At 49.9% G+C, this 10,141-nt stretch overlaps 1 protein-coding gene across 3 annotated transcripts in view; it reads left to right on the forward strand.

Annotated features, from left to right (window-relative positions):
* Positions 1–9,622, forward strand: part of ZNF74 (zinc finger protein 74) — a 27,998-nt gene extending 18,376 nt beyond the window's left edge. For all 3 annotated transcript variants that reach the window (XM_067015060.1, XM_067015061.1, XM_059041144.2), the window contains 3 exons: positions 6,105–6,231; positions 6,634–6,729; positions 7,111–9,622. In XM_067015060.1, the coding sequence (XP_066871161.1) occupies positions 6,105–6,231; positions 6,634–6,729; positions 7,111–8,729 (1,842 nt within the window). In that variant the 3' untranslated portion in view covers positions 8,730–9,622. The remainder of the gene's footprint in view (positions 1–6,104; positions 6,232–6,633; positions 6,730–7,110) is intronic.
* Positions 9,623–10,141: the final 519 nt, after the last annotated feature.

Genomic DNA, 10,141 nt, shown 5'->3' on the forward strand with positions numbered 1-10,141 from the left:
TAGGCGCACGGGCTTCAGTAGTTGTGGCACATGAGCTCAGTAGTTGTGGCTCACAGGCTCTAGAGTGCAGGCTCGGTAGTAGTGGCACAGGGGCTTAGTTGCTCCACGGCATGAGGGATCTTCCCAGACTAGTGCTCGAACCCGTGTCCCCTGCGTTGGCAGGTGGATTCTTAACCACTGCGCCACCAGGGAAGCCCCTCCACATCTGCCTTTGATTCCCACACCCTTTTGCTTCTTGTGCTGCAAAATGAAGACACACCAGACATGGGCTTTTGCTGGTGGGTTGGGAATACCCCTCAGAAAGTCCTGTGCCAGGCTCAAATCCTGTCCTTCTCTTGCCTGATGACACCTCCATACTGAAACCACGTAGCCTCTGACAGGGCTCTCTCACCAGCACCGCATTGTGATGTCTCTGGAGCTTTGTTTCTGCCCATTTCCTCCTTTTTCTGCCAGTGCCATCACCATTATGCTTCATCCCTGCATGCCTCAGTTATGGGCACGTTCTCAGCGTGTGTCCTCACTCCCACCTTCTCATCTCCCTGAAATCTGGTGGGTTTTTTGGATCAGGTTTATTGAGGTATAATTCATACACAATAAACTTCTCCAATTTTATATATGTAGGATTTGGTGACTTTTGGCAAGTGTATACAGCTGTGTAACCAGCATCACAATCATGATATAGAACTTTTCCATCACCCAAAAAGTTCCTTCATGCCCCTTTGCAGTCCATCTTCTCCACCTGCCCCCTTGGCATCCAATATAATTCTGTCTTTTTAAGAATTTCATGTGGAATTATAAGATATGTAGTCTTTTGTTTCTGACTTACTTCAGTTAGCATTGTGCTTTTGATTTCATTTCCTTGTTTGAATCAGTAGCTTGGTCCTATTGATTGTCTAGTGATATTCCATTTGTTTTAGGTTCCTAGGGCTGCCGCAGCAAAGTGCCACAGACTGTGTGGCTCAAGCAATAGAAATTTATTGTCTCATAGTTCTGGAGGCTAGAAGTCTAAGATCAAGGTGTTGGTAGGTTTCTTCTGAGCTTCTCTACTTGGTTTGCAGATGGTGCTTCTCTGTGTCCTCACATTCTCCCCTCTGTACATATTTGTGTCCAGATTTCCATTTCTTATAAGGACACTAGTCCTACCATTTTAGGACCCATCCTAATGACCTCGTTTACCTTAATTACCTCTTTAAAGGTCTTGTCTTCAAATATAGTCACATTCTAAGGTATTGGAGCTTAGGGCTTCAACATATGAATTTGGAGGGACACAGTTCAGCACATAACATTGTTGCATATGTACTCCACAATTTGTTTATCCATTCACCAACTGATGGACGTTTAGGTTATTTCCTGGTTTAGGTTATTACAAATAAACCTAATATAAATATTGGAGTACAAGTATAGATGTGTGTTTTAATTTCTCTTGAATAAATACCCAGGAGTGGAATGGCTGAGTCATATAGTAAATATATGTTTAATTATTGATTTTATTGGTCTTTGCAGAGAACCATCTTTTGGTGTCATTGATTTTCTCTATTGCTTTTCTGTGCTCTTTTTCATCAATTTCTGGTTCTTATTATTTCCTTTCTTTACTGTGGCTTTTTAAATATTTTTTGTTTTGATGTGAACCATTTTTTTTAAAGCCTTTATTGAATTTGTTACAATAGTGCTTCTGTTTTATGGTTTTGGGTTTTTGGCCCCAAGGCATGTGGGATCTTAGCTCCCCGACCAGGGATCGAACCCACACCCCCTGCATTGGAAGGCGGAGTCTTAACCACTGGACCACCAGGGAGGTACCTACTTTGGCTTCTTTCTTTTTTTTTTGAAATGATTTTTCGCTTTTAATTCATTGCATAAAATGCTAATGTCCGGGGCTTCCCTGGTGGCACAGTGGTTGAGAGTCCACCTGCCAATGCAGGGGATGTGGGTTCGTGCTGCAGTCCGGGGGGATCCCACATGCCGCGGAGTGGCTGGACCCGTGAGCCGTGGCCGCTGAGCCTGCGCGTCCAGAGCCTGTGCTCCGCAAAGGGAGAGGCCACAACAGTGAGAGGCCTGCATACCACGCAAAAAAAAAAAAATGCTAATGTCCAAATTCAGGCAGGTAGATCTTACAACCATCAAGAGCTTCAACCCTGCTAACAGCTTAAGTATGCATTTTTTTTCCAGTAGCATTGTTTAATCAAAATAATAAAATAAATATACAATTAAATCTACATGAGTAATTGTGCAAATATCACCCCACCTACACCAGTGAATTATTTTTCTTTTTTTTTCACAACACACACACACACACACACACACACACACGCACACACTGTATTTTATTTTTACAAGAGATAAATAAACTGACACCAAGCATTGTAAATGGATGACCACAACAAAAGCAACAATGATTGCAATTACCAAACACGAAACATACTATGTCATAATGTTGACATTCAGTCCAGTAATCCTCCACTGTAACAGCTCCTTTACTTTGCAGTGAAAATTGATTTGTATATTTTTTGCCTCTGAGTCCTTGTGGGATTTTTTATTATTATTCAAACAGAGAGTCACAAAAATTATAATCATCCTCATCAGTTCACGTAGTCCCATGTAATTAATTTTTTTTTCATCTTGATCTTTTGTTAGCACTTTTATGAATTCATCAGTTTTCCATTAGAGTTCTGGAAATGCTTATTCATTCAGTTCAGCATTATAGTCAGTTACCAGAAACCTGTACTTGTCAGAGTCTTTTCCATGAATTCCTTGAAGATGAAACCCTTTTATAGGAACATTTTTGCAAAAGCATCAGAGTACACCCAGAACTGTCTGTAAATGACAAAAGACTTAAAAATGACCACGGTTAAAGATTTGATGAAAGTTCATAATAATGCAGTTGACAAGGAAATTTAGTTATTTCTGAGATATACATTTTAAAGTAGTAACTAGAATTATGACTTAACATTATACCAGAACATATAAGATTTTTAGAAATTTCATGTAATGTCTGAAACATTTATATTAACGTATTTCCATACAAATAACCCAAAGAAAGTTTAGTATTAGTTGTTTTTTTGTTGTTTGTTTTTTTATACAGCAGGTTCTTATTAGTCATCAGTTTTATACACATCAGTGTATATTACTTTGTTTTCTTAAGGGTGAAACTGAGGTATTGATTTGATACCTATTCTCATTAGCATTCAGTACTATAAATTTATCTCTAAGTCCTGCTTTAGCTATATTCCACAAATTTTCTGTTGTATTTCCCTTTTTTTCAGTTCAAAATAGTTTCTGATTTTTTGTAATTTCTCCTTCAACTATGTATTATTCAGGAGTGTGTTGTTTAATTCTATATATGTGGAGAATTTTCTGGATATCTTTTTTTTTTTTTTGCAGAGGGGCTGCTTTGGGTCTTCATTGCTGCGTGAGGGCTTTCTCTAGTTGTGGTGAGCGGGGGCTACTCTTCATTGTGCGTGGGTTTCTCATTGTGGTGGTTTCTCTTGTTGCAGAGCATGGGCTCTAGGCGCATGGGCTTCAGTAGTTGTGGCTCGCAGGCTCTAGAGTGCGGGCTCGGTAGTTGTGGCACACAGGCTTAGTTGCTCCGCAGCATGTGGTATCTTTCTGGACCAGAGCTTGAACCCATGTCCCCTGCATTGGCAGGTGGATTCTTTTTTTTTTTTTTTTTGCGGTACGCGGGCCTCTCACTGTTGTGGCCTCTCCCGTTGCGGAGCACAGGCTCCGGACGCGCAGGCCCAGCGGCCATGGCTCACGGGCCCAGCCGCTCCGCAGCATGTGGGATCTTCCCGAACCGGGGCATGAACCCGTGTCCCCTGCATCGGCAGGCGGACTCTCAACCACCGCGCCACCAGGGAAGCCCTGGCAGGTGGATTCTTAACCACTGTGCCACCAGGGAAGCCTGGGTCTTACTTTTTAAATTCAATTTGACAATCTCTAGTTTTTACTTGGGATATTTAGACTATTCACATTTAACATAATTATCGATATGGTTGGGTTTATATCTGCCATCATGCTATTTGTTTTCTACGTCTTATATCTTTTTTAATTCTGTTTCACCCTTAATGCTTTCTTTTGAGGTAAACAAATACTATTTTATGATACTCTTAATTCTTCTGATTAAGTTTTTTTCCTTTTAGTTACTTGATTGGATTCTGGACGGAGTGAATTTTACTTTGTTGAGTGTTGGATTTAATTCCTTAAATGTTCTGCGATGCAGTGAAATTACTTAGTGTCAGTTGGATCCTTCTAAGGCTTACTTTTAGGTTTTGTTAAGGTGGATCCAGAGAAGTCTTTAATCTCAGGCTAATTTTGCCCCACTGCTGAAGCAGTATCCTTCTGGGGACTTTACTCAGTGTCCCATAGAGCAGGAGGACATTCACTCTGGCCGGTTGGAGCACAGACTGTTCCCAGCCCTGTTTGAGTTTTAATGATTGTCCTGCATACACCTCTTTCTGCTGTTTCTTTCCCTGGTTTGGGGTCATTTCCACCCAGGCACACTTCTGTCAGTCCTCAGTCAATCTTGAGCACATCCAGAGTTCCAAGTCTGTGCAGCTCCCTCTGCTCTGGCATGTTGCCCTGAAAATTCTAGTTTCCTGGTCTCCCCAAACTCTGTTCTCTGTCTCAGCTGCTTGGACCACGAGCTCTGTCTGGATTCCCACTCCCTGCACTGTGATCAGGGACTGCTTCCATGTGGGAAGGTGAGGCTGTTGTAGGGCTCACTTTGTTCTCAGGGGTCTCTGTTCTGAGCTGTCCTTTGTCCAGTGTCTGGAAATTGACCATTGTTTCATATGTCTTACCCCAGTTTACTAATTGTTTGAGGTAAGAGGGCAAATCTGGTCCCTGTTACCCCTTTGTGCCTAGAAACAGAACTCGAAACTCAGTTTGTACCAGGCTGCTTTTTTTAACCAGGTCACTCCTTGGGCCCATGCTCAGAACCTGTTCACGCCCCTGTCTCCCTCCTGCCTTCCCCCCATGCTGCCTGCTGCAGAATGCAGACGCTGTCACCTTGGGGTAGATATCTATCTTCATACTCTGGCCACTGCGGCCTGCCCCCGCCACCTCCCTGACTCCAGTTCACTTTACTGCTGAGGACCTGCTTGCCCCACCACTTCTGGTCCCCCCCACCCCCACCCTATGGTCTGCCCTTTTTTGTTGTTTTAGTATTTATTTGCCTGTGCTGGGTCTTAGTTGTGACAAGCAGGATCTTCGTTGCCGTGTGCAGGGTCTTCAGTTGCAGCTCGTGGGATCTTTTTAGTTGTGGCATGAGGGATCTAGTTCTCTGACCAGAGATCGAACCCAGGGCCCTTGCATTGGGAGTGCAGAGTCTTAACCGCTGGACCACCAGGGAAGTCCCTGACTATCTTCTAATGCATCCCTGTCATGACTGTATGTGGCCTGGGCTGCTCTTTGTTCTCTTCTCATGGGACAGGCACTGGGTCTCCAACCTCTTGGTGTGCCCAGCTGGCGAGGTAAGAAGCCCCGGCCGGCAGAATACTGGCATTCCAGAGCAGGAATCACATAAGGGAAGTCATTTGGGACTTTCAGGACCAGAGTGACTGAGTCGGGGGGGTTATCCCGAGACCAGGGGCCAGTGTTGGGGGAAAGTGGGAGCAGGTTGCGAGGGGGTGGGCTGGGATGTGGCCCCAGGAAGGCAAGGGAGCAGGGGTCTGGCGGAAAGAAGTGGGGAGCAAGCAGGAAGGACATGGAGCAGTACAGGGTCCTTCCTTAAGGTGCAGTGAGGGCTTCCTGTCTGGGATTGGGGCCTTTTGCAGTGGTGGGACTTGAATAGGGTTTTGGGCTCTTTGTATTATATTTCAAGTTCTGTAAGTTGGCCAGAACTCATGGCCTCAGCCTGTGCCCCCACTGCAGCACCTACACGCGGGCTGCCCAGTTAGCTGGGCCCTCCCAGGCCTGGCCGCGTGGCAATTCCTGGCCGAGTTGTGGTGTGTGCGTTGGGGCTGTAGAACAGGTGGTGTCTACAGCCCTATCTTCTGCGCGCAGGAGGTCACCCGAGGTTATCTCTGCTACTGAGGTCCTTAGTCACCCAAAAACGCAAGTGGACTGACTCCGATCCTGGGTGAGAGAGAACATGTGTTTCGTTCCAGGAATTGGTGACTTTCAAGGACGTGGCTGTGGACTTCACCCAGGAGGAGTGGGGACAGCTAGACTCCCCTCAGAGGGCCCTGTACCGGGATGTGATGCTGGAGAACTACCAGAACCTTCTCGCCCTCGGTAAGATGGCTCCCAAGGTGAGAAGGCCAGTCTGGGCATCCACTAGTCTGTATGTGTTCCTGAGTCTCCAGATACCACAAGTGTTCCTTGTGGTATCTGCCTCAGGTCCTCGTGGCACCAACTGGCATCTTTGCCTGGAAGTGTGGCTGGTCGCGGGGTGGGGCCCAGAGGAAAGGGAGGGGTGGACAGGGCCCTGGAAGCCCAGCCTGCCCTAGATGGAGGATGTCAGTACCTGTGGGGTCCTCAGAGCACACGTCAATATCGGTTCCATGTCTGAGGCCCCCTTCCTTGGAGCTGGCGCCACCTCTCCATGCCTCAGGCCGCTGGGGCCATTCCAGGGCCACTGGGCTGGGTCTGGAGAGCACAGCACCCAGAGCTACGCCGCTTTCTCCCTTCACACAGGCCCTCCTGTCTGCAAGCCAGACGTGATCTCTCACCTGGAACGAGGCGAGGAGCCATGGTGGGCGTCTAGAGCTGTCCCTGGAAGGGCTGGTCCAGGTGAGCAGGATGCAGTGGGAGGATGTGGAGCCCCACCCCACCGCCCCATGGGGCCCACTTTCCTTCCACAGTTCACTGCTCTGCTCCATCGGCACCTGCTCAGTACCCCTCCTGCTCCTCTGTCCTCCCCGTCCCACCCCACCCCACCCCCTGGCTTCTTCAAGGCTCCTTTCCCTCTTCCTCCTCTTCGCTGCTCACCGGCCTGCCTGCCTTGCCCTGAGCGCTCCCCTCCGCGCAGCCCTGAGCTTGTGCGCTCTCTCTCCCCCTGCTGGTCTCTACTCTCTCTCCTGTACTTACCTGCGCTCCCGGCCGATCTCAGCCCTGAGCCCCAGCGCCGCACCTCCGCCTGCTCTCAGGAGGTAGTATCTTCATTTCTTACAGAACCAGAATGGGAGCCGGGGCCTGAGGTAGAGGAGCCGTGGTCTCAGCAACTGTGTGTTTACAAGGAAGAACCGTCATGGGAGACGACCGCAGGTGGGCTGGCAAGGTCCGGTCTCCACAGTCCCGGTTCTGGCGACAGGGGCGCCCAGGGGGGCCTGGCGACTGCTCTGTCACAATGTGAGGTCGCCAGCGCCAGGGACGGTCCCACAGAGGAGCAGCGATGGGGCCATGTGGTGTCTGAGGAGGCTCTTGGCCGGAGGTGCACCCTCCCGTCCCAGCCCAGCCTTCCTGCAGAAGGAGCCTCTCCGGACGGCTGCGTGGGGAGCGTGCAGTCCACCAGAGCCAGGCGTCGGAGCCCGGGTGCCGGGAGCGGCCCATTCACGTGTGGCGAGTGCGGCAAGGCCTTCCAGCGGAGTGCGGCCCTGGCGCTGCACCGGCGGTGGCACGCACGAGAGAAGGCCTACAAGTGCGGCGAGTGCGGCAAGGCCTTCACCTGGAGCACCAACCTCCTGGAGCACCGGCGCGTCCACACCGGCGAGAAGCCCTTCCTCTGCGGCCAGTGCGGCAAGGCCTTCAGCTGCCACTCGTCCCTGAACGTGCACCGGCGCGTCCACACGGGCGAGCGGCCCTACAAGTGCGGCGCCTGCGACAAGGCCTTCAGCTGCAGTTCACTGCTCGGTATGCACCTGCGCGTCCACACCGGCGAGAGGCCCTACCGGTGTGGTGAGTGCGGCAAGGCCTTCAACCAGCGGACACACCTGACGCGGCACCGCCGGATCCACACCGGCGAGAAGCCCTACCGCTGTGGTGCGTGCGGCCGGGCCTTCGCCTGCCACTCGTCCCTGACGGTGCACGAGAAGCTCCACAGCGGGGACAAGCCCTTCCAGTGCGGCGACTGCCAGAAGGCCTTCAGCAGCCGCTCCCGCCTGACTCTGCACCAGCGTGCCCACACAGGCGAGAAGCCCTTCAAGTGCAGCCAGTGCGGCAAGGCCTTCAGCTGCCACTCGTACCTGGTGGTGCACCAGCGCGTCCACAGTGGCGAGAAGCCCTTCCGCTGCAACGAGTGCGGCAAGGCCTTCAGCTCCCACTCCTACCTGATTGTGCATCAGCGCGTCCACACCGGCGAGAAGCCCTTCGACTGCAGCCGCTGCTGGAAGGCCTTCAGCTGCCACTCGTCGCTCATCGTGCACCAGCGCGTCCACACTGGGGAGAAACCCTATAAGTGCGCCCAGTGCGGCCGGGCTTTCAGCCAGAATCACTGTCTCATTAAACATCAAAAGACCCACTCTGCGGAGAAGCCCTTTAAGTGTCATGAGTGTGGCGAGGTGTTCGGCTGGAGCGGCCCTCTGGCGGAGCACCGCAGGCTCCACAGCGGGGAGAAGCCGTTTGCCGTCCAGTTCGACAAGCACTTGCTGAGCACCTACTACGTGCCTGGCAGCTTACTGGGTACGGGGGGCTCTGGCGGGAGCAGCGTGGGCCCTGTTGATGCCCTAGGCATGGCTGAGCTCCTGGGCGTGGTCCCACCCTTGGCCGGCAGGAGTTCCCCATGGGCAGCAACCCCAGAAATTAACTCACGTGTGCAAGAGACACCCACCTGCCCACCTGGAAACACGACTTAAGGCTGTCACCTCCTGGGAAGGGATCCACCATAGGAGAGGAGAATTGAGTGTGTTTGAGGATGTACCGTCGTCCTGTTTTTCTTCCCCCCCCCCCCCCCCGCCGTCCTCTTCTTTGATGGGTTTGGAAGTCACTGAGGGGGGACAGATCTTCCCTGCATATGAAAAGAAGGTATGTCAGTCATGTGTCCTTGGACAGCCTCTTGGTGTGATTTTGATCTGGAATTTCCTTTGTAAACTCTTATGTTTAGAATGATAATTTTTTAAAAAACTGAATTATGAAGAGTATTACTTCTAAGTGAACGTTATATTCCAGGAGAGGAGAATAAGCTCAGGTTGTGGGCATTTGGGAAAAAGCAAATTTCCTGGACTTGCTTCACTCATATAGCTCTGCTGCAGAGTCATGTTGTTAGTGACAGCGCAGCTGTCTTGGAACTTGGCCCAGCATTCGCATAGCCGGGTGCTAACATGCCAGCCTCATGCTGGCCACCTCGTCCATGCTGGAAGCTGGGGGGACACAGGGTGTGCTTCCAGGGTGCAGTGTTGGCACACAGGTGTCTGGAAGCACACCTCCACTCCGGCTGGCAAGGCCACCTGCAGGACCTCTTAGGTACCACATAGCTCAGCCCTGTGAGAGGAGCTGGGCCCCGTGCTCCCCGGAGAAGGAAAAAGACGGTGTTCATCTGGGACTCGTGTCATTTCTGCTCAGTTCTAAGCAGATATAAGCTGCCTTCTCAGTGATGATACTTCACATTTGTATAAAGTGCTAGAGTTTATGAAATGCTTTTTAGTATACTTTTTAAACTATGGAGGCAAAATAACCACATTTCAGAAAATATGGAATTAAGGGAAAAACACCCATAATTCTTAATAAAATTGCATTTCGCACTTCGGTACGTTACCTTCTGCTTTTTGATATTGCATTTTTACATTAAACACGGTATATACAGTCCAACATTCTAATCTTTTTCCCCTGCTTACCTGCAGAGCAGGACTTCTTTTTCCCGTGGAGCCTCACTGTCTTTGGAGCTGTCCTTCTGGATGGGGGCGTGATGTTCTATTAGCTGTTTTTTTGTTGCATGCAGAAGTTATTTACAAGTTTTCACTGTTACAAGTCATTCTTCATATAGCATCTTTTTGCATTTTCCTTCTTTAGCATTGTCTTAGAGTAGATTTCTAGAAGTGAGAGTTTTGAGATAAAGGAAATGAACAGCTTAAGGCATCGTTTTAGTATATTTTTGGTTGTGTGATAACAAAGTAATACCGTCTCAGTGTGAGGAAAACTGACAGTAGTGGTCAGGCGCGTCCAGGTCCCAGAGGCTGACGCTGCTCCGACCTGGGTCCAGACGGGCTTGCTTCTGGGTGCCACGGCGATGATCCCAGGTGTCCGCCCCCATTGTTCCTCCAGCATCCTT

The sequence above is a fragment of the Kogia breviceps genome, chromosome 15 (assembly GCF_026419965.1).
Source record: "Kogia breviceps isolate mKogBre1 chromosome 15, mKogBre1 haplotype 1, whole genome shotgun sequence".
NCBI classification, from domain to species: domain Eukaryota; kingdom Metazoa; phylum Chordata; class Mammalia; order Artiodactyla; family Physeteridae; genus Kogia; species Kogia breviceps.